The sequence below is a fragment of the Nicotiana tabacum genome, chromosome 5, assembly GCF_000715075.1.
Source record: "Nicotiana tabacum cultivar K326 chromosome 5, ASM71507v2, whole genome shotgun sequence".
NCBI lineage: Eukaryota > Viridiplantae > Streptophyta > Magnoliopsida > Solanales > Solanaceae > Nicotiana > Nicotiana tabacum.
This window is the reverse complement of record NC_134084.1, coordinates 99,523,669-99,548,259: the sequence shown is the minus strand read 5'-3', so window position 1 is coordinate 99,548,259 and position 24,591 is coordinate 99,523,669. Positions and strand designations below refer to the sequence as shown.

The 24,591-nt window shown below is 34.2% G+C and overlaps 2 protein-coding genes and 2 long non-coding RNA genes across 6 annotated transcripts; 2 read left to right on the top strand and 2 right to left on the bottom strand.

The window, feature by feature from the left end:
- Nucleotides 1-1,347: 1,347 nt before the first annotated feature.
- Nucleotides 1,348-2,321, bottom strand: LOC107789153 (uncharacterized). Its single transcript, XR_001648791.2, has 2 exons — nucleotides 2,006-2,321; nucleotides 1,348-1,635 (listed from the first exon to the last, which is right to left on the bottom strand). It is a non-coding gene; the product is annotated as an uncharacterized LOC107789153 (long non-coding RNA).
- A 6,627-nt stretch (nucleotides 2,322-8,948) lies between these two features.
- LOC107814647 (uncharacterized) lies at nucleotides 8,949-12,283 on the top strand. 3 transcript variants are annotated; one of them, XR_012709245.1, is made up of 4 exons: nucleotides 8,949-9,002; nucleotides 9,172-9,290; nucleotides 12,057-12,122; nucleotides 12,235-12,270. It is a non-coding gene; the product is annotated as an uncharacterized LOC107814647 (long non-coding RNA). The 3 variants fall into 3 exon arrangements; XR_012709247.1 differs by lacking the exon at nucleotides 12,057-12,122 and having other exon boundaries at nucleotides 12,235-12,283; XR_012709246.1 differs by lacking the exons at nucleotides 12,057-12,122; nucleotides 12,235-12,270 and adding an exon at nucleotides 9,897-10,083.
- A 1,320-nt stretch (nucleotides 12,284-13,603) lies between these two features.
- LOC142180880 (uncharacterized) lies at nucleotides 13,604-19,287 on the top strand. The gene is made up of 10 exons (XM_075252982.1): nucleotides 13,604-13,867; nucleotides 14,701-15,324; nucleotides 15,395-15,562; nucleotides 16,023-16,400; nucleotides 16,494-16,658; nucleotides 17,037-17,321; nucleotides 17,500-17,549; nucleotides 17,629-17,761; nucleotides 18,442-18,971; nucleotides 19,059-19,287. The coding sequence occupies exons 1-10, from the start codon at nucleotides 13,604-13,606 to the stop codon at nucleotides 19,285-19,287; spliced, it is 2,826 nt and encodes a 941-aa protein (XP_075109083.1).
- Nucleotides 19,288-20,137: 850 nt separating this feature from the next.
- On the bottom strand, nucleotides 20,138-23,210 carry LOC107805405 (uncharacterized). The gene is made up of 4 exons (XM_075252981.1): nucleotides 23,104-23,210; nucleotides 22,033-22,583; nucleotides 21,340-21,941; nucleotides 20,138-20,578 (listed from the first exon to the last, which is right to left on the bottom strand). The coding sequence occupies exons 1-4, from the start codon at nucleotides 23,208-23,210 to the stop codon at nucleotides 20,138-20,140; spliced, it is 1,701 nt and encodes a 566-aa protein (XP_075109082.1).
- Between the last annotated feature and the right edge of the window lie 1,381 nt (nucleotides 23,211-24,591).

Genomic DNA, 24,591 nt, shown 5'->3' with positions numbered 1-24,591 from the left:
CTATAGGGAAGCCCCTTCATCATCGTCTTCCCCATCGTCATCAATCACCACAGTGGTTGCGGTTAGTTTGGGCGCAGTGCTCTTCATCTTTTTACTTTTGCGTTCGGCCGAGGAGGAGCGTCGCCTTTTTGGTTGCTTGCTCTCTGGCCGGGGACTCCAAGAGGAATCACCTGCACCAAAAGCGGGTCCGATAGCGCCTGCCATACCTTCTTTTTCCGAGATAATAGGAAGTTTTTTCCAATTAAAATGACATTAATCATAATGTAATTATTATTTAATTTTAGAGTCGCCACTTTGGATAATTATATGGTGTCCCAAGTCACCGATTTATTTTAGATCCCAAATCGAAGAAAATTTACTATGTTTTAAAGTCTGTGAAACCAGAAGACCGGGTAAGGATTTCTGTTAACCTGGGAGAAGGTATTAAGCATTCCCAAATTTTGTAGTTTTAGCACGGTCGCTTTAATCATACCTGGCTTAATCAATTTGTTTAATTACTTAGTTTTAGAACCTATGTACTTTTACCTTTTACCGCTTTTAATTATGGCGTTTATGGATTTATCTTGAAAATGGATTACATGTGTGTAAATCCATTTTATTTTGGGCGTTAAAATCATGTCACGCGTACGTGTACACGATTAATCACGCTTTATTAATATTAGATTGTTTGGCCAAAGTTGCACGAATGCATACTTTGATTTATTTGGGGAGAATCATAATTATGTTACGCGAACGTATACATAATCACGACGATAGGTTAGCAAACTATGATGTTTACACATTTTAGTCCTAAATTGGAGATTATTGGAGACAAGCCTCAGAGTTATTGTGGACAAAACTCTAATGCAAAGCGAAAGTTCGAATCTTTAGCAAAAAAATGTTCGTAATTAATTGGATTCAGTTACTGATTAAACTATAACGTTATAGAATAGATGAACACGTTCTATAATTTCAAGTCAAGGACAAATTATGTTACTAGTGATGATTGAATGAAATTGATTACCAAATTTCTGCCTAACTTATTATTAAAACGTGGGCTAATAACTAGAATAGCATTGTGGGCTTAATTGTATTAGCATAGAACCTCTGATGAGCAAAGCAAACTGCATATAGATTTTAAGGCGAGGCCCAAATGTGCTAACCCCTCTTAAAAGCATCAGCACATGAAAATAGGCTCGAAATTGAGCCCAAGTAAATGGGAAAACTCCAATTGCCAACTGGAGATGGGGTATTTTCAAGTTGCCAGACACATTCCAACAAAATTGACTTGACATGCGCCAGGCTTATAAAGGATAACAAACGGACACTTTTTAAAAATGAATACACAATTTTACGAACCTTGAAAAATACAGTGCCAATTTGTAAGAATTACAAGTTTCAATTAATCTAACTACAATTCAGAATGACCACATGGATCCGGAAAATAGAGTAACAATGACAATTGGACTAGATAAGAGCTTTTGGCATTATTTAAATCAACACGTCACTGCACTGGAGTACACAAACACTTCTGGTGTTTCCTTCTTTTTTGCTAACTATTGGTTTAGCCAAATCAGTTAAGCAATCTGAATTAGAGCTATGTGTGCAGTCACCACCACTTCGCCTACTAACAGTATTTTCAGAGAGGCTCTCTAGCTGGCATACAAAAACAGCAGTCATTACTGACAAATTTTACAAATTAAACAACCATCTTATCAAGTGTTAGCTATCACAGCCCCTAATTCTAGCTGGTAACAACATATAAACTTCATGGCTAAAGATCAAATTGTGTAGGCGATTAATTTCATATAAATCTACAGATAACTTCAAATATACTGATTTTAATCATTGTTTAACATGATGCATGCAATAATTTAACTCATAACTCAAGGTTGTATCTCAAACAATACACAACTTGATGAATATCAGGCACATTCACAAAAGAAAATTGAAAATTGACAGAGCAAACAAACCATTTTATATTTCAAGCAAGCTGGAAATTACATTATTTGATCAAGAGTAATACCTTTGTAGGAGCCAAAACTAAAGAAACAGAAAATAAATCTCTGAACATGAGAAACAGCTAAAAGCAAGATTCCACCACAGTTTGATGAAAACTCAACACACAGCAACTAACATCAGTAAATCCCAGAAGAAGGCCTCAATTTCAGTCCAAAACTAACTTTAGCAAAATCAAGAATCAGTGGAAAGAAATGACAGAGTCTTAGAAGCAACCCCTGAATTTTAATTTTCCAAATTTGGAATTCACTTTGAATTCCAGAATTTTCTTTAGCTTTTGCTTCAGCAGAAGATTAAAAGAAATCTCTATGTGGTATATTTGTCTATCCCTTCAGAATGCAGAATGAATCCTATTATATAAGCTTTGTGTATGCTAGGGGTGTGCATTTCAATCGGTTTATCGATAAATCAAATCATTTATTTGTTATCGGTTTATCGATATCGGTTTATCGATTTGGATTTCGATTTCGAAATTTTTCTTATCGAGTTATCGATTTCGATTTCGATTTTGTCCTCTTCGATTATCGGTTAATCGATAAACCGATAAGATATACTAAAAAGACAAAAAAATATTTCTTTTTTTTACTTTTTATTTTTACCCTTATTCTATAATACCCTTTCCTTTATCCTAAGTCCCTAACCCTATTATTTCCTCTACCACATTTAAGGAATGATCATATTTAAAGATCAAGGGAATGAAGTTCAAATTAATGGAAAACAAAATTAGCCGTGATGATGTATTTTGTTTTGTTTTTTTTATACCGTTGGAGTGTTGGTGACATACATTTGATCCCTTACTTTAGTTTTGTTGCATGTGCTTGTTGACATAATTTTTATGTTATAAACGGTGTTCGTCTTATTTTAGCTTCTTTTTGTCCATATTAGTTAGGCGTGTTTATAGCGATATACTTTCCGTGGAATCCCGCAAATTTTCTTATTGGTGTAATCGATAACCGAATCGATAAGCCCCCAAAATCGATAAATCGAAATAGAAAAAATCGAAACCTTATTAAAACGATAACGATAAACATATGTACAAATCTATAATCGATAAGTAATTATCGATAAGGATCAAAATCGAATCGATAAATCGAATGCACACCCCTAGTGTATGCTATAAGAGAGAATGAGAGGGAGTCTAGGAAAAGAATATGCCAGCTCCTAAATTTTAGGGAAAATGACATCTTTTCAACTGAATTGGACAACTGTCCTCTTATTCTCAGATATTTTCCTATTTTTCATCATCTTATCTTAACAATTTTGGACAGCTGTCCTATTTCCAGAAGTTTGCAGATTTTTTCACCCTTTAAACTTCTGAAAATTCATTCTTTTAAACCCCAATTTTGGCCTAATTCTTTCATTTTATTGCACTTTAATCCCTTTCTAGAAGCTTCCCACATAACCAACTCAGATTCTCTATTGTGTTTTCCCAATTATCCCCCCCCCCAAATTTTCTGGTAATTACAATTAGCTAACCAAAGAGAATTCACACAGATTAAGAATAAGGGGAAAGAACAAAAAATGCAGAGATCAAACCGTTTAAACAAAGATCTAATTAATTCAAAAATTGATTAAACTAATTTAACTTGTGCAATTAAACCTAATTATCGAGTAATTAAACCACTAATCATGCAACGAACTAGTAATCCAAACATGGTCATGACAGGTTATCAGTAAGTAACACGTTCTAAACTAAAAAAGAAGAAGCAGATTCATGCAATACCTAGACTAATTAAAATACAATGTCGCAACCAAAAAGAAGAGAGGGGAAAAAAGGCTAAATACCCAGTAGCGGATAGATGCTAGAATGTCGACCTCGAGCCGGTCAATCTCGACCTAAATCAGGTGTCTTCGGAGTGAGCCAAAACCAACATCAATCGATTGTTCTTGTTAAGAACAATCGATCGATGTAAGTTTTAGGTCAAAAGGGGTTCTGCTCGCTGAAGACAAAGAACAAAACAAAGTTTAGGTTTTCTGGGGATTTTAGATATGAAAATCGAGCAATCTTAGGGTGTTTTGGAGGAAATTAAAAGGGGATATGGGATGAGGAGGAGGTGGGGATTGTGGGGGTGAGGATTTGGGGTGGTTTGGAGTGGTGGCCGTCGATTAAGGAGGTGGGGGATTTAGGGGCGGCTAGGGTTTTCTTGAGAGAGAAGGGGGAGGATGGGAAATGAACGAGGTCTCTAGGGTTCTGGGGGGAGGGGGGAGGAGTAGGGTCCGACATTTATAAAGGGGAAGGTTATTAGTTCATGGCCGTTGGATCAAGGGAAAATCAAGGGGTGGGATTGTTTTGGTTAATGGGGGAAGCTGGACCGGATTATGGAGACTGGGCGTTGGGGCGAAATTTGGACCTTGCATGGATATTGGGCTGCCGAAATTCGTTTGGCCCAAATCTAAAAAGCAATTGACAAAAAATTGCACGGGCGCCCAAATTGGTCGCCCCCATTTAACCTATACCCATGTTTTTTAAAACTTTTAACTTATGCTTATTTCTTAAATAACTTCAGCCCCCCTTCTCCTCCTTCTTCTCCTCCTTCGTTTTCTTCTTCTTCTGAAATAAATAGCTGAAATATGCAAACAAGCAATTGACTGAGTTGTCAAGCAAAAAGACGATCATCCCGTTGCCTTTTTAAATATTAGTTCTTCTATTGTCTTCCTATAAATCTGTGTTGTAGAATCTGAAGATTTATAGCAATCACAAATTATGGATATTGCAAAAAGAGTAACTGTTGCACAGAAGAGAATAGTCAAAGGACCGGTTATCCATCCTAATTGTGATATGCTCCATGCAAGTGATAGGAATCACCATGTCTGAAGCACTCATAGTGCTGGGTACTACATTGTTTCTCCTATATTCTGCACTATAGAATTCTGATATAATGGATCCACCACCTTTGCTCATAAGCAAATCTTCAGTATTTGATTGGATAACTAAATTAGATGTACTATTTGATCTCTTCAGCCTAGTCTTAGCCTCATATGCAACAATGGAAGAAGCATTGTCAACATTAGATTATGAATTTCTAAAACTTCAGCTCTAGAGCTGAAGTTTTCCAGTTACAACACGAAAACTTTAGCTCTAGAGCTGAAGTTTCCCAGTTACTATACGAAAACTTCAGCTCTAGAGCTGAAGTTTCCCAATTACTACACTAGAGCTGAAGTTTCCCATTTGCAACACAAAAACTTCAGCTCTAGAGCTCTACTATGTAATATTAATAGGTGGTAAAAAAACTATGTAATATTAATAGGTGGTAAAAAAACTTCAGCTCTAGAGCTGAAGTTTCCCATTTACAACACAAAAACTTCAGCTCTAGAGCTGAACTTCAGGCCCGGCTACTAGAATGCTGAAGTTTTGCGTGATTGTCTTTGCTACTTCAGCCCCGTATGCTGAAATTATGCGAAAAAGCGGGTACGATTGCAATTTTTTTGCAAAGCGGGCACAAGTTAAAAATGTGGCACAAAAAACGGGTATAGATGCAAATTCCCCAAAAAGCAAGCCAATGTAATCTATTTCCTTCTTTATTAGGCTTTTTGCAAAATTAACCACTTCAAACTCAAATTCTAATTAAATCCAATTTTTACATAAATAACCTATTCAATCTAATTTACCTAATCGTTAATTAACATTGAAAAATATGATGCAAGAATGTCTTTGGAATTTTATATTTTAGTAATACAATTAATATGCGATTAGATGCTAAAAATGTAATTAAAGTCTAAAACGTAAAAGATGAAAGATAAAAATATTTTTGACTTTTTATTCATGATTTTAAATGCTTATAACTATGCTAAAAATGCAGGTAAATGCCATAAAAATACAAATAACAAAAATAGAGAAAACTCTTTAATAATTCTATAAATCTTAAAAAAATTAATTAGAAAAAACCATTTTTGGGAATTTAGGAGCGTCTTTATGCAAGACAAAAATTAGGTGCTTACAGCGCCCGTGTGGGTGTAACCTCGCCTCCTCTGTGGGATCAGCCAAAACGTCCTCCTCGAGGACGGTAACAGATCCCTGTGGAAGATCTGAATTCAACGGAAAAAGAAGTTTGTCAATTTTCTTATATATGAGGTAAAAACAAGATTAGTTCGAGAATCAACTTACCATACTTTTTGGCTTTCCACCTATATTTAAGGGCCAGTTCTTTCCACCGGCGGGTCTCAGGCGTGGTAATATCCAAAATCTTCTCGACTCACTGGTCCAAGCCTTCAACCTTGGTGGTGTCCACCAAGTTGCTGAAATAGTGAAAAGAGAAGGATCAGTAATAACATAAAATAACCTTTAATCAGAGAAAAGATAGACATTGAACTTACGTGTATGAGTCCATAACTTAGGGAAATATGGAGTTGTGGCCGGGATGATGTCCCTGGTGGCAACTACAATGAACCGCTCCATCCATCCATGGCCGTTATCATCATCCATGCTGGTAAGCAAGGCATGATGACCACGTTTGCTAAAGTTTATTACTCCCACAGGAAAAATCTTGGGGGAGTAAAGGTTCATCATGCGGGCCAAGGAGAGGTCTTCCCCGTCTCCTGGCATAGTTGCTATAGACAGGCTACCGTCCGCCACACAGAGGGGTTCACCTGTGCCAAGCAGACTTAATACCTGTAGGAGAACTCCAAGATTACGGGGTCAAGTCCCCCACTCAATGAGAATGACCTCAAAGTGAAGGGGTACATGACAACTACGGTACTCCTTTACAACAGAAATACTAGAAGGACGGATGGAAGAAGGGTACACACTAACAACCCATGTGTATAAGTTAGTAGAAGGAAACTTCTCATCAAAATCCTTGGCTGTACTGAGCCTTTTGGGATGATGCTGCTCACAGTAGGAGGGCAACATCATTGGTGCTTTCTTTGCTTTTTAGAGAGCTTGATTTCTTGGAGGAGGAGTCCATGGTTAGCAGAAGATAATGAAAGTTCTTTGAAGAAGAAGATTGAAGAAGGGTGAAAGCAAGAGAGAGTTGAGTGCAAAGAAGTTGATAGAGTTTGAAAAATTGTGAAGTGTAAAAGAAGAAGAATGAGGCGTATAAGTAAAGGAAAAAGCGGCTAAAATCATGGCCATGATTACCTCGAGAACCGGTGAAAGTATTGTTAAAATCATAGAGTGACGCATGTTCGGTGCATTAAATGCGGAGAAACGTACGTCTAATCAAGCGTTAGAAACTTTTTAGAGGGAATCAAAAACTTTTCCGCCAAAAAAGGTATCTTTACCAACTTTCTGATAACACAAGGATGTGCTACCGAAAAGCATGAAGACTATTTATATATTGTAAAATCGGTTCGTACTAAATACTCGTATAATAGAACGACATGTGAAATCGAAGACAGACGGAAAGCGAGACGAGTGGAAACCAAGACTGGGGACAGTATCTTTGGTTGGCACCGGGAAGACCCGAAAGGAATATTGCTAATGAAGTTAAACGAATGTCTGCCATCCGACGACATTCAATGAAGAATATTCTGCAGTATTAAATACACAATCCGTTATAGAGATTTTTGACATTCATAGTCGAATGTTACACATTCATCAATGACCCTCATATATGTCATTTAAAATGGGCTTGATCCTAGGGCCTTATTCCTTAGATGCAGCTATAAATAGTGCTTCAACAACCATTGTAAGGGACACAAATTTTCTAACAAAATAAGGGCTTGTGAAGTTGGTTGAATGATAATGTAACATTGAGTTGGGATGTCAGAAACTCTTGTGTGGGTAAAAACTTATCTGCACCATCAAATATTTACACCCAATTGAGTTAAATTAACCATGGAAGACAAACTAAAGTATTTTCGTATGCATTTGGACAAAAAAATTGTAATTTTTTTTTATAGAAAAAGTAGTATTTGGAGTTAAGTTAAAAAATAATATTTGAAATTTAAAATTATGTTTGGACATGTATTTCACTTGAAAAAATTATTGAAATTTTGTTATCAGGGAAAAAAATTCCGAAATTTTCGAAAAAATGGTCAAAGCCACTTTTTGGTTGTTGAAAAATTTATTTTTAGAAAATCTTCAAAAGCTTACAAAATTTTATAGACAAATACATTTTTGAAAAATAATTCCTAAAAAAAAGGAAAATTTTTTATGGACAAACGAGTCCTTAGAGTGCTATTTTTAATAAGTAAAAAATTTATTGCCTAAGTCAACTTGGCTTAATTTTTCAAAAGGCTCTGCCTTTCTTCAGTTTGATAATAGGGAGACAAGTTTTAACTCTAGCTCTTAAAACATAAGTTTGAGATTTTCTTGTCCAAATTTTAGTTTGATACTTTTTTAAGATTAAGTAAGATTGTGACTAAGCAAAGCCAAGTGCAATTTTGTGAAGCGCGTGAGTCTATTAATTTTTTGATGTGTTAAAACAAAGGCAAGTGTTTTTTTTGTTAATGTTAAAATATTTATATTGCTAAAAAAAGTTGATTGAAAATACTTAAATAAACTATTGAACAGTCATTAAACTTGGTTTGTCTAAACTAGGGGTGGACATAAAATCCGAAAAATCGAATTCCGAACCGAACCAAATTAATTTGGTATTTCGGTTTCGGTTTTTTCAGTATTTCGGTCTAATTCGGTACTGGATTTTCGGTATTTCGGTTCGGTTTTCGGTTTTATAATTGTACTATTTCAGTAAACCGAAATACCGAAATTTGGTAATATACCATACAGCCCAAACCCAATTACCTATTTTATAGGCCCACGCCCAGCCGCGTCCCACTCCCACCCAGGCCCATCTCCCCCAACTCCCAACCCAAGCCCAATCCCAATCAAATAATCGATTACCCAAGTCAGACACTCAAAGTCTCAGACTCAGTTAATACACTAGGGCTGGGATGTTTACATTAGGGTTTGCTTACTGTTCAGTGCTTAGGAGATATCATCGAGAAGAAGAAGACGAGAATCGACTGCGAGTCTAGGATATCAGTCTGCGAGTCGAGTTACGACCAGTCGACATTCGAGCTCGAGTCTCATCTCATCTTCACCGGTTAACTTCACTACTTTTGTAAGTTTTGTAAGTCTCATCTCATTCTCATGATCTCATCCCAGTACTCGACTACTCTCTGAGGTTTTTTTTGAGTTTTTATATTTTTAAGTTTTGAGTTCTACTCTCGACCAGTCGCATAAATTTTTTAATTTCTGATTTTCTGCATCAAACTAATTTAGGGTTATAGGCGGCGATTTCCAGCTCGATTCGATTCCTCACTCCTCACAAATTCCGGGCAAACGAAGTGTCGAAGACGCTGCTGTCCTGTTCCAGTGTTCCGAGCTCGATTCAATTTCAATTTCAAAGGTATGTTTCACTTTCTTTTGGTTGTATTGCTGATTGAATGAACTGTTGTTCCGAGCTTTTCCCTTTAGTAGGAAAATATCATCTGTATCACATTCATACTGTTTAATTCATTTGCTTGTATAATAACAGTTGTGAGTACACGACTATGTGTTAGGCTTACCATATGATTACTTTGTTTAGGTCTGATTTTTAGAACTTTACCATATGAGCAACTAACAATAGCAGACTGCTCTCTTTGAAAATCATAAAATACAGTATCTTCTAGTATGTTGGCTTCTAGAATTTCAAGAAAAGATTTAGTCACTCTCTTATTCTTTAACCCAGGATCATTTGTTGAACAATAGAGTCATTGAAACCTTCAACTTTTTTTGACTTTGGGCTATGAACTACTTGAACTACTGGGAATTTATGTTTGTATTTGTTTAATTTTGTAAGGTAGCATTTATGTAGATTTTGGTTTCAAAATAACAGTTACTGGGAATTTATGTTTGTATTTGTTTAATTTTGTATGGTAACAAGGTAGTTAATTTGTTGATTGTTACTGATAGCAAGGTAGTTAATTTGTTGATTGTTAATTTATGTTTATATTTGTTTAATTTTGTATAGATGGAAGATACAAGTAAAGTAAGTGATGTTGGTTCTAGTGAAAGTTTACCTATTACGGTAGATAGTAACACCAACACCATTGATAGTCAAGATTCCAAGAAAAGGAAAGCAATGCAACCTAGGTCTGACGTTTGGAACCATTTTGATAAATTTGAGGTTAATGGGGTTGGGAAAGCACGGTGTCGATATTGTAAATAAGCTTATGCTGCTAATTCATCTAAGAATGGAACAATAGGATTGAAGAATCATTTGCTTAGATGCAAAGAATACCCACTTAAATTGCAGAAGATAATAGTCAAACAAAGATAAATTTTCAATCTTGCCAAAATGATGAAGGATCAATTTGGAAATTTGATCAAAAAGTGGTTAGGAGGGCCTTAATTGAGATGATAGTTACTGATGAACTACCATTTAGCTTTGTAGAAAATGAAGGCTTTAAAAAGTTTATGAGAAAAACTCAACCACTATTTCGTATTCCTTCTCGTAGAACAATAACAAGGAATTGTTATGAAGTTTACGGTGAATTGAGGCAAAATCTAAGAAGTTCTTTTAGAGAAGCACAACCAAAAATTTGCCTAACAACAGACACTTGGACTTCATTACAAAGAATAAATTATATGTGTTTGACAGCCCACTTCATTGATAGGGATTGGAAGTTGCATAAAAGAATACTTAATTTTTGCCCTATCACTAGTCATAAGGGTTAAGAGATGACTAAAACTATTAGGGATTGTTTGCTTGAATGGAAATTAGACAAGGTTTTCACTATTACTGTGGACAATGCTTCTTCAAATGATGTCACTGTCAAAGAATTGTCTAAACAGTTAGATATGTGGAAAACTAATATGATGAGTGGTAAACATCTTCATGTGAGGTGCATGGCTCATATACTAAATCTAATTGTGCAAGATGGTTTGAAAGAACTTGATGCTTCTGTGACACGTGTTAGAAATATTGTGAGGTATGTGAGATCTTCGCCTGCAAGGACCTTAAAGTTTAAACAGTGTTGTGCACATGTAAAGGTAGAATGTACCAAAACGTTGTGTTTGGATGTTCCTACCAGGTGAAATTCCACCTATTTGATGTTGGATACAGCACAACACTTTGAAAAAGCCTTTGACAAGTTGCATCTTTTTGATGATGGATTTTCTGCATATCAATGTTCTCATCTTTGTGAAGATGGTAGTAATGCAGGTCCTCTTGAATCTGATGATTGGGTGAATGTGAGGAATGTGATAGAGTTTCTTGCAAAATTTCACGATCTAACTAAAAAAGTTTCAGGTTCACGTTATGTCACTTGTAATTCTCATTTTGAGGATGTATCTGAACTTTATTGTCATTTGAAAATGTGTTTAGCTAGTGAGGATGGGCATTTGAGAAAAATGGCTCAGCAAATGCAAGAAAAGTTCAAGAAGTATTGGGGTGAGCCTGAAAAGATGAATAAAATGATTTTTATTGCTTCCGTCTTGGATCCACGTAACAAATTTGAATATATTGAGGGAGCACTTGAAGAACTTTTTGGGGAGGAAAAAGGGAAGAAAATAAATACTGAGGTGTATGCTTATATGAATTCTTTGTTTGGAGAGTATCTAAAAAAGTATTCAACCGAATCTTGTCCTCAATCTCCATCTAGTTCTACTGCATCTAACAACACATCTAATACACCTAGTGGGAGTGTTATAAGTGCATCAAAAATAAGGACTAAGCTTAACTTAAAGAAACAAAAGGAAGACAATGGAAGTGGGGGTGCTAAATCGGAGTTGGATAAATACATTAGTGAAGAACAAGAGCCTTTTAGTGAAGAATTTGATATCTTGAGTTGGTGGAAAACACATGCTCCTAGATTTCCTATTCTTTCGGAGTTGGCTCGTGATGTGTTGGCAATTCCAATTTCTAGTGTGGCGTCGGAATGCGCGTTTAGCACTGGTGGCCGTATTCTTGATTCATTTAGGAGTTCATTGACTACTAAATGTGTGCAAGCTCTTATTTGTGTTCAAGATTGGCTTAGAAAAGAGAAGAATCCTATTAGTGTTGAAGAAGACTTGAAGTATCTTGAGGAACTCAAGCTTGGTAAGCTTTAATATTTTGTGTGTATTTTAATTCAAAATAATATATCATGCTTTTTCATTTGTATGACATATTTGATCGTATTATCTTTAGATATGGAAAATAATGGAAGCACTACTAGCATTGTTTGATGTATAGTTGCAACTTGCATCTTGAGTGGTAAGTTTAATATTCTATTTGTTTGGTGATAATGATATACTTAATAGTTTGTAGTTTTGTTTTATTATCATCAAACTATAATATTCTAACTTATGATTTATATTTTTTTTAGGTTCAAGTGCAATCATGCCCCGTGCTACTGCTCAACACTCCGATATTTGGGAATACTTTGTGGTGAAAGAAGATAATAGAGAAGTTCGCAAAGTAGAGTGCAAACATTGCTCTCTCTATTTTTGTTGCACTATGTTTAACTATTTAAGACTTTAAGTATTAAGACTGTTAAGACTTAAGACTTAAGACTGTTGCAGTTGCAGACTTGCAGTTGCAGTTGGCCAGTTCAGTTGCCATGTGTTTAAGTGTTAAGACTGTTTTTGTTGGACTGTGTTTTTATTGTACTGTGTTTAAGTGTTAAGTGTTAACTGTTAAGTTGATTGCCAGATCTGGCGTGCAAGTTTGCAACTGCAGATTGCCAGATTGTGAAGTTGTTGTCTGGAGCAGAATAATATGTTATTCTTGTTTCAGGCTTTTAGCCATGATCCATGTGCACATTGTGCAGTTGTGCAAACACTTTAGCATTGATTATTCATTGATTGTTAGCATTGATTATTTGATTATTCATTGATTCCTGCAGTTGTGCAAACACTTTAGATCGTGCAAACACTGCAGTTGTGCAACCACTTTAGAATTTAGATTGTGCAAACACTGCAGTTGTGATTCCTCTTCCAATTGTGCATGTGCAGTTGTACATTGTTAGGTTAGGCGTTAGCATTTAGCAATTTAGCATTGATTATTCATTGATTGTTAAACCGAAACCGTACCGAACCAAAATAATAAATACCGAACCGTACCGAAATATTTTGGTATGGTATTTGGTATACACAATTGATAAACCGAATACCGAAATACCGAACCGAAATTCTTACATACCGAACCGAAATACCGAACGCCCACCCCTAGTCTAAACTGAGAGAAAGGTATAATTTAGGGAATTTTACACCCTATAGAAAACCTTAGTACCCTATTTATTTTAAATAAATACCATTTTAAAATATTACATCCTATAAATACCTTTTATCCTTTATAGCAAACTATCTAATTATAGTTACATCCTATATTTAAGGCACCATATATGCTAAATAATATTTTTCTCTCTCCTTTTTAGTATTTTCTCTCACATAATTACCGTATATCTACTCTAAACACGTTCTCTCTTTCTTTTTGCATACACTTTACTCTCTTCTCCCACAAACCCACGTTTCATAACTCTTCTCCCACACAAATTCTCTATTTCTCCGCCATTATCAATCCCACATTCAAAATATATCTTAAAATTTGGTAAGTTTTCTCCTGGTAAGTTTACTTCTTCGAACTTTGATATCATTAATTTGGTTCTCTAATTTTTATACAGATTTTTCATAAATTTCTGAAACAATAACCATTGGTATTGTTTGATCACCAGGAAGCTTTGGTTTTTCTCTTCAATGGCGAATTCAATGCCACACAAGATGATAATCAGAAGTATACCCACCAAAATTCTCAATTTTGATGGGCCCTCTTTCTCGTTGCAAATAACTCAAGGGGAGTCGGATTTTGCAGGTAAGTTAGCAACTACAGTTTCACAGAGAAGAATTAAATTACACAATGACAAGTCGAAAGAAGTCCAAGTTGAGAAATCTTCAAAAGAAACAAAAAATCCAGTTGTTTCAAAGATGAAAAGACCTATGAATGATTCTTCATGTGTCAATGTAAAGGAAGTCGCTGCAAAAAAAAAACATCATATACACGACACCAAAAGGTAATTGCTATTGTATCAATATGCATTCAAAGAAACTTATATGTATTCATAATTATTCAAGTTATTTTACATGTACAATGTTGTATTCGTATGTATCTGGTTGTATTTAAATATATTTAGTTTTATTCAGTTTCACATTTTTGTACTATTTGGTATTACTGTATTCAGTTGTATTTATAAGTATGTATATGTATTCTTATGTATTTTGATAGTTTGTAACTGTTCAATTTTCCAGTATGTTTTTAATTGTATTCATATGTATTCATCTTAGTTATTTTTTGTTTGCAATTGTTCAATTTTTCAGTAAGTTTTTAATTGTATTCATATGTATTCTGCTTACTTATTTTTTATGTCATGTGTGTTGTAGCTAGTTTTTTAATATGTATTTAGCCTTGTCAATGTATTTAGTTGTATTCGTATGTATTCATGTCAGATGTACTGTAATATATTCTGTGTATTCAGTTATATCTATACTTCTAAGTGTATGTAGTTGTATTCATATATATTCATGCAAGATTTACTATGAAATATGCTTTGTATTCAATTGTATTTACATGTATTTATTCTTGTTAAATGCAGGGAATTAATTTTTTTGTGAAACACCAGCCAAAATTTGCACCCCATATCAGTGTTTATACTAATACTGATATAGTCTCCCAGCTAAAAGAGAACCGTACTCCTGATTAGTACCAACAACTTGACAATACTTGCTTTGGCTCATTTCTTCAAATGAAGCGCTGTGAAGTTCAACATCAACTCTTTAGATGCTTCATGGCTCTCTAGTTAGAAGGCACTCCTAACGATGTATTTGCATTACACGTCAATGGTACTTCATTACATTTCACATTAAGGGAGTTTGCGATTGTGACTGGCCTCAAATGTGTTGGTAATAATGAAGATTTTGAGTTTAGTGAAAAGTTTCCTAACCGGCTTATTGAGACTTACTTTGGAGGTGCTAATCTTGTCAAGAAGGAACAATTGATGAAATGCTTTGCTGACAAAAACTGGGGTCCCGACAATGATGGTGATGCCTTGAAGATATCTTTGTTGTATTTCATACACACCTTCATTTTTTTATCCGAGAAGAATAGTACAACTATACCAAGGCTACATTTTGACTTGGTAGAGAGTGGGCGCTATTCTGAATATCATTGGGGTTTAAAAGCATTTGAAATGCTAACAAAATCGATTAGCATAAAGATGAATGCTGAGAAGAAGTATTACAGGATAGCTGAGATGCCACTGGCTATGCAAGTATGGTTTTATGAGTGTTGTTCAGTTGTTGATTCCAAAATTGCACTCCGAGTTGATGACGTGGTCCCCAGAATACTCAATTGGAGAACCACCGGATATCAGCCAACCTTTGCTTATCTGATGAACGACATATTCAATGACACCGAGAACATGGTAATATACAAATTGTATTATTGATAGTTTATATTTTAGTAATAATTAATAGGCATACATTTGCATATAGAAGTATGCAGTTGCATTCAGATACATTTTTGGTGATGTAATACCTGTTGTAGTTTCAGTTGTCATATTCCCACAAATATGCTGCATACAAATGCATCCAGATTACTCATACATTTGCATACAAGAGACTGCATTCATTTTCAGGGGATGCATACAGCATAATACATTTGTATACAAATACATACAGATAGAAAATATTTGTATTATCAGCTGCATACAGACACAAAATACAGTTGCATACATTTTTAGGGGATGCATACAACAATATACATTTGTATACATATGCTTACAGATATAAATACTTGCATACAGATTCAAGATACATGTATACAAATGTATAGGGACTAATAAACAGCAGCATACACTTGTATACAAATGCATACAAAAACTGTATACATTTGAATACATCTAATGCATACAAATGCATTCATATGCATACAACAATATATAGTTGTTGTAGCCTTCATTATTAATTTTTTATACAATTGCATATTATTTCCAAATCATTAGTGCTGCCAGATCTGCATTTGTATACAATTGCATTTTATATTCAATACAAATTTCAGTTTGTATTCCAGATCTGCATTTGTATGTTTCTAGTAAGACTTTGATTGTATTTCGTTTTTCAGATTGTTTACAAGGACATCAGTCCAAGCAATATAGAGCTTGTCATTATTCAGAATCCTCCTGTAGGCGCCGATGTTGAGAAGAGACCTTCTCCTGCTCATTTAGACAAATCGGGAGATGATTCGGATGACTTTTCTCCTACACCCGAGCTTCAATGTAAGAAGAAACATGTTACAAGTGTTGGTCCATCTTCATCACCACCCCATAAAAAGCGCAAGGAACACGAAAGGCATCCTAACGAAACAGAATATCAACCCAAGATTCCTCTTGTTTGTGTATCCGAATTTGGACATAAAGTTTTGCATGACAATCAGCTACAAGATTCCCAAAATGACGAAGTATCTTCTTTGAGGAAAGACCTAAATTCATTCAAAGAATACGTGAGTATTTAACCACAAATTAAACATTACAGTTTAATGAATAGCATTCATATATTTTTGGCGCAATCTTATAATTATTTTTGTATTGTTAAGGTTGTGGGAGAGTTCAAGTCTTTAAGAACATTGATCAATGATAACTTCAAGAATCTTTTTGACCATCTTCAACAAAATCAGCAAACTGAAAGTTTACACCAGAGAAAGGAACCCATAGGGAGACGTGATGATGGCACTGACACAAATGTCAGAGATAATGTTGAGGTATACCATTCTTAACATATTGAGCATTTGTTTATATCTCCTGCTTGTTGTTATAATTAAATAATTGTATTTATAAATGTTGTATGTATTCGACTAGCCTTTAACTGCCTCACTAAACTGATAAATGCATCGGCCAACACATGTATTTAGTTGTATTCATATATGTGTTAACCTTAATATGTAAATGGAACTAACTACTGTATTTAAACATATTCAGTTGTATCTTGATGTATTCTGATTTTTATTTCTTGAATATGTGTGATGTATTTCAAACTCCCATTTACATTACCAAAATCTATTTTCTTACTACACTTATATGTATTTAACTGTATTGTAACATTAAGTTAATACACTAACAATGAAACATACAACTAACAGAAACAAGTGCTTAATGATCAATGTTTGGAGTATAGAGGAGAGGGGAAAACTACATCAGAGGTGCCGTCCAACATACCATCTACTGGTCAAGAGGGTGTATCTACAGAATTCTATGTATCTCAATTTGAGCTGGACGACAAGTTTCTTCCCGGTCAAATTCCAGAAACTAGAATTGTGATTCACAATAATGAAAAAAAGCTGAATCAACCCCAATACCATCTCATAGGAATCGGCGACCAAGTAGATGGTACTCTTCGCCTTATGAGTCTAACTTCGACTCCACAGGTTAGTATTTTTGTAAAGTAAAGATTCAGCTTTCCTCAAGGTTTTTAAATTTAAAAGTCTCTAATCACGAATTCAATGAACAATAGGTACCTCAGTAAAGTTGACTCCCATTTTTAAAAAAAGACACCCCTTTGAGGATGATTCAATAACGGGGCCACATCCTACGTTAATCATTCAGGAATATGACAAATGGGTTCGTGATGGTCTTCTCGCTAGACATGATCAAAGGTGAGTTTTCCCCCGGTATGTGTATTAAGTTTTTATATTTTAAAAAATGTATATAATATTTTTTATACCATACTTGTAGAAGTAATTTGGAAGACCATTACAAGAAGAACAAGTTAACACTTCATATACCATTGGATTTTGGAGTTGATCAAGTTAATTCAAAAAATTGGTTTTACCTTCTATCGTTTGATGGGAAGCTATGGGATGACAACGTAAGTTTTTTTCCCATAACTGACTAATTTTATTTGAATAACAACATGCTGTTTTATTCAGCTATATTCAGTTGTATTATTCATTTGCATTCAACTGTATTAAGCTGTATTCAACTGTATTCAAGCTATAGTCAGTTTAATTGAACTGTATTAATCAGCTATAGTCAGCGAATTCAATTGCTATATTCACCTTTATTCAACTTCTGCATTTAGTTGTATTCAGCTGTATTTTGGTGTATTCAGATGTATTCAGTTATAGTTAGTTGAATTGAACTGTATTAATCAGCTATAGTTAGTTGTATTCAATTGTTATATTCAGCTTTATTCAACATCTTTATTCAGTTGTATTCAGCTAATTTCAATTAAATTCAACTGTTTTAATCAGCTGTAGTCAGATGTATTCAACTGCATTTCTCTGTATTTAGCAGTATTCAACTGTAGAAAGTCATATTGAAGTCTTTAAATCATAAGTAGTCAATTGTATTATTCAGCTATATTCAGTTGTTTTCAATTGTTTTAATCAGATGTAGTAAGCTATAGTCAGTTGTAGTCAACAGTTTTATTCACATACAATCTGTTGTATTCAACTGTATTTTTCATATGTATTTCTCTGTATTCAGCTATATTCTTTAATAGTTTGATTAATTGGACTCACACCATGTACTTAACTTTGTGTATAGCATATTGACGTCATATTCTACTATTTGAGAAAGAAGGGAAAGTACAATCAAACAAGCAACTTCAAGTATACAACTGTTGATTGTATATTCAAGACAAGAATCGCTGAAATATTCGACAGGTATGCTGATACAGATAGTAATGCTAATGTAGCCAAAGAAGAGGATGTGGTATGTGAGTACATGAGAGGCTACAGATTGCATGCAAATGTACATTGGCATACTGTGGATAATGTCATGATACCAGTCAACTTGAAGGACAAACTAAACTGGGTATTGGCTGTTGTCTCATTCAAGGAGAGATGTATCAAAGTGTATGACTCGTATAGATCTGCAGGTCATGATGCTTATGTAGTTTCTGAGATTGATAAGCTAGCTAAGCTTGTACCTCTATATCTATCAATCAGTGGCTTTTACAGAGATAGTCAAGGCATAGATTGGTCTACTTACTCAGCATACACTGACAAGTCACATAATGATCCCTTTGAAGTTTTTTTCATTTCAGATCTACCTCAACAGAAAGTTGGTAGCATGTAAGTATTCAAGCATCATTATTGTATGTTATATACAAATCTAATTGTATGCATTATTTTTAATTGTTTCAATTAATTATTTTTTAGGGATTGTGGGGTGCATGTTGCAGCATACGCAGAGTTTCTGAGCACTCTTGGAGAGATTCCACAAATAACATTTCATTCCTCTCTACTTCGTCAAAGATATGGTGCTCTCCTCTGGGACTATGCTATGCGGAAGATAGACGTTGATGCCATAAGCGAGAATGGAGCACCTTCAAAGATTGCTAGGCAAATCACGGAGTCAGATTCAAGGATGCAGATAGTGTTAGAGTAGCTTTAGGTTATTGTAGTTTTGGAGTGTAGTTTCAAGATGAATACTATTTTGAGTAGTTTTTGGTGTAAATGGTATTTAGTTTGAAAAACTTATCACTTTATCAACAATGTTCGTGTATGACAATTGCAACTTTTCAATCATTGTTTCACTGATTTGTTCATAAGTATTCATGCTTATTCTTCAGTTTGGATACATATTTATCTTACAGGATTCACGTATGTGTTAATACCAAGCAACTTTACTTGAACACGTTTTAGTTAATGAACATGTTAATGTCAAAGTCAGAAACTTTATGTATGCTGATGGTAGGTTATATAAAAGAATTCAGATGTATTTTTTTCTGGATTCAGTTGTATTTAACTGTCAAGTTCAGTTGTATTCAGTTGTATTAAGTAGCATCCATTTAGATGTATCTTCCAAGTTCAGATAACACATATTAAAAAACACAATTTCAGATATATTAAACAGGTTTTACGTAATCAGTTGTATTCAGATGTACTCAGTTGTATTCAACTTGTTTTATTCAGCAGTAGTTAGTTGTATTTAAGTGTATTATTAAGCTGTATTCAATTGTATTTTGATGTATTCATTTACATTCAGTGCTACTCAACTGTATTATTCATAAAAATACTTCAGTTGTATTTTTTAGTATTCATCCATACTGAGTTATACTCAACTGTATAGTGCATATGTATTTATCTGTATAAAAATATTTCAACTATATGTATTCAGAAACTATTCACGAAAGTCATTTCAGAATATATTAATTGACAATGAGAATTTATTACTTGACAATGTTAACATAAGTATTGACAAATCGTTGAAGCACTAATACATGTCAGAGTGTTAACTATTTATTACGTGGAGCATTTCTACACGTTCGCTTGTTATGTCCTCCCTGCCCACATATGCTACATGAATGTTGATTTTTCGGCTGCAGCAATTCACTTAATGTTTTATCGCGCTTCTTCTTTGGCCTTCCAGGAGGTCTTTTCCATTTGGGCGGTAATACAACCTCCTCTGCAACATGTTCTGGTATATTCCAGTCATTTCTGTCCGGTAGCGGGTACACTGGCAAATCATATGTCATTACAATTGTATTTGGTTTGTAATAGTTAGAGCAATATTCTTCTGGCATTAGAAACTTGCTCTTCAATACAGCCCAAGCATGTGGGCATGGCAATTCATCAACTTGGAACCTCCCACAAACACATTTTCTCTCTAACAGGCAGACTGTGTAATTCCTCCCACCATCGTTTTTCGTATGTAAGTATTCAATTGATGGTACCACCTACATTTAAAAATAGAAATATAAGTTTTGAGCACATATATCTAAATTACCAAATGTATAATGCTGAATTAATAAGTTACATACAACTGAAATTTTTGCATATAGATGAATACATCAAATATTTAGACCAGCACAATACCAACTGCTATTAGTGCAGAACTTATCAGAATTCTGTTGTACTTTAGGCAACATGATGCTAACAAAAGCATTAGAATCATACTTTAGAAGCATTTGAATTGAACTGTATTAATCAGCTATAGTTAGCTGTATTCAATTGTTATATTCAGCTTTATTCAACATCTTTATTCAGCTGTATTCAGCTAATTTCAATTAAATTCAACTGTTTTAATCAGCTGTAGTCAGATATATTCAATTGCATTTGTATTCAAGATGTATTTAGCTGTATTCAGTTGTATTCAATTAATCAACTGTTTTAATCTGCTGTACTTTAGGCAACAGGATGCTAACAAAAGCATTAGAATCATACGTATTGACAATACATATTAAAATTACATATAATACAACTTTGTTAGTTATATTCTGATGTATTCCAATAGTTTTTGCAGCATGCTTTTAGTTATATTCAGTTCTACTCATATCAGATCTACAGAAAAATATATCTTTTATGAGTTTGAATATAATTGTATTCATATGTATTAATGGTAGTTCTACTTAAAAAATCATTGTATTCAGTTGTATTCATGCCATTAATTCAGTAACAATTAAGCTATATACAACAATGACGTTAAAATATAACTTACAGTCATACGTGTAGACATTTCCTCATTCAAAGTCAGCATCTTCTGGTATTTTTTTTCAAGCGTCGTGTATGTCTGTGTAGCTTCTTTGCGGTTACTACAATTCCAACGTCCAAACATCTTCCTAACTTCTTCGAGGAAGTCGTATATTGGCAATTCCCTTGCTGAAACTAGTGCAGCATTGATTGACTTAGCAATATTTGACGTCATTGTCCATCCCCTGTTAACAGGTGCATACAACCTAGTCCACTTTTTGTAACCAGCTAACTCTAAGTATTCTTTCACCCTAATATCTACCTTCTCCATCAGATTGTCAAATTCAGCTTGTGTGTATGCTTTTGCCATAGAGAAGTATATCTCGCTCAACTTGGCATGACTCTTTTTGAATTTCTTATATACGTTGTTCCATAGATGCCATATACAAGCAAAATGCGGTACATCTGGATACACTCTCGATACAGATTTAATGATACTCTCATTTCTATCTGAAACGATGCACATGTTTTCCCTTTCACTGTATGCTATCTTGAATTGCTCAAAGAACCACGTCCAAGCAACATCGTTCTCTGAATCAATAACACCATATGCTAGTGGCAATATATGACCTGTAAATACAATTGAGTATAATTATTTTTAAAAAATGTATTTCAATATTTAAAAATATTAACAGATTGTATTATAAATTCAGATACTCACCTGCACCATCCAACGTGCTTGCCGAAACGAATGTCCCGGTGTAGTAAGATTTTAGGTGACTTTCATCCACAACAACAATGGGTCTACAATGATCAAACCCCCTTATAAAGGCATACAAGGATATATACACGTACATGAATTTATTTTTTGGAGATTTTACCATTCTTATGTGGGAACCTGGATATGTCATATCCATTGTATATAAGTATCCTGGTAATTTTTTGTATGAATCAGCCGGTTCACCTCTCAGAAAATTCATTGCCTTTTCTTTAGCCCTCCACGCCAACATGTAGCTAACATCTACACCTAAATCTGATTTCACATCATCAATAATATCCCTTGGAGTGTATTTCCTCTTATGGTTTGTAAGCTTAGGCCTTATCATACCACCTATAAGGCTGCTACTAGCCTGCCGCTGCTCATACACCTTGTCCTTCAGCGGACATGTATGGTTATCATTGAATTCTCTCACTTTGAATAGTTCTGATTTGTTAATACTTGAAGCCTTAAACCTCCATTCACAATCTTCTGAAATGCATAATAATGCATAGCTGCAAAGAATTAATTATTTTACATTTGATTAACATAAGTGTTTACAAAAAATGCAGCTCATATACAGACAAATATAATCTGACATAGATACATCCTGACATCTATATATATAAATTTTTATACTACTGAATTCCATTATAGTTATATGCGTTTGAATACAATGAATACAACTGAATACACTTGTTTGTATATGCATACACTTAATACCACAGTAGACGTAATAAGAAAATAATTAGAGCCACTGTTGTATATTTATACCAGTAAAATACATATGAATACATGTATTTAAATTCCCTAAACAAACATATGTTTACTTCATCTGTGATCATCTAGATGAAATACACAAATACGCATAAATACAACGACGTTAAACTTACAGCTCGAACAAATAATCGAAAATACAACGGAAAAAAAATTTAAATACATGCAAAACTGACAACATTAGACCTATCAACACGGAATTGAAACCTTTGAGCTATAGCATAATTCAACGGAAATTTTTTTTAAATACATGCAAACCTGACAGCATTAGACCTATCAACACGGAATTGAAACCTTTGAGCTATAGCATAATTCTCCATCATCTCTTTCAATGTAGCCTTATCCTTATAAACTTGTCCAGCCATAACCTCCTTTTGATTAGTTTTTGAAATTATCAAATCCTTGTGGAGTTCGAACACTCCAATCGCTTCTCCGGAATGACAAAATCTAGAGCCAGTGTATCATCTGTATCGGAATCGTACCTTTGAACTCCTTCGTCTATTTGCACAATGTCACCTTGATTTAAACTACCTCCGGATATAAGATCTTTTTCGATAGTTTTTATGCACAAAGGATACATCCCAAATTCTCTGTTCTCTTTTTTCAATTCTACATAAACTCTGTAACCCATATCATTGTGTATTTCCATTGGTGTGCAATTTCCTTCTACTTTGTATTGTATTTTAATGGTCTTGGAGCTCAAATCGATACCCAGTTGATTTGAAATTGAAACAACCAGATCATTAAAGGAGGCATACTCCTTTATCAGTATTCCCTCAATTGAAAAATCGATGTAATTGCCCTCATCGTTCCACTTGCCAGAATGACGCAACAAAATTGTTAAACTTGCCGTATGTATAGAAGATGAATACCTTATTTTGTATATAATTTGTATCAATCGAAAAAAAAGAGAAGAGAATGGAAGAAGTTCGATCAGATGTTGCTCTGTTTTTTCGCTGTATTCACGTTTCTAAGATGCTGTCTTTGAGCAGAATACAGATTAATGTGTACTAGTTTTAGTTCGTTGAGTTAATTTAGGAGAATATCATGTGATTTGATTTCCTTCCGTTTTTAACGAGTTTAACCTTCCAGATTCTGCGTAGATACGTTACTGTATTTTACGTTAAAGCCGCTTAAATACAGTTAAATACATATCAGATTTAGCTGGAATTCCTGTTTTTACGCCTATTTTTTTGGTTGTATTAATGAATACAACATCTCAAATACATGAAATACATTGTATAAAAACATAAAAGATATCTATAACACGTAATATAGCAAAGGGTATCTATAAATGGCTAATTAGACCTAAAAGATGGTGCTTGATGAAAAATTCTCTGGAGATAAACATACTGAGTACTAATTATGTATTAAGCGTAGTTTTTGGATCTTTTTCTCCTTTTCCCCCATATCGTGAATACTAACTTCAATTGATAGTAATTCATAATCCTGCTCGATACATGACTGTAGGAGTGTTCAGGGTTCGGTTTGGGTCAGTTTTTTTCTAAAAAGAAATCAAATCAAATACGTCGGTTTTTTAAATATTGGAACCAAACCAAACCAATTAAGTCGATTTTTTATCGATTCGGTTTTTGTTAGTTTTTGTCGGTGGTTTTTTCGGTTTTTTCGGTTATTTATCGAGTTATTTCTTAAATATGAGACATATACTACCAAACACATATTCCGGCGACTACATTTTCAACGTAACACTATCAAATCAATTGCTCGATGAGAAATCTATCATTT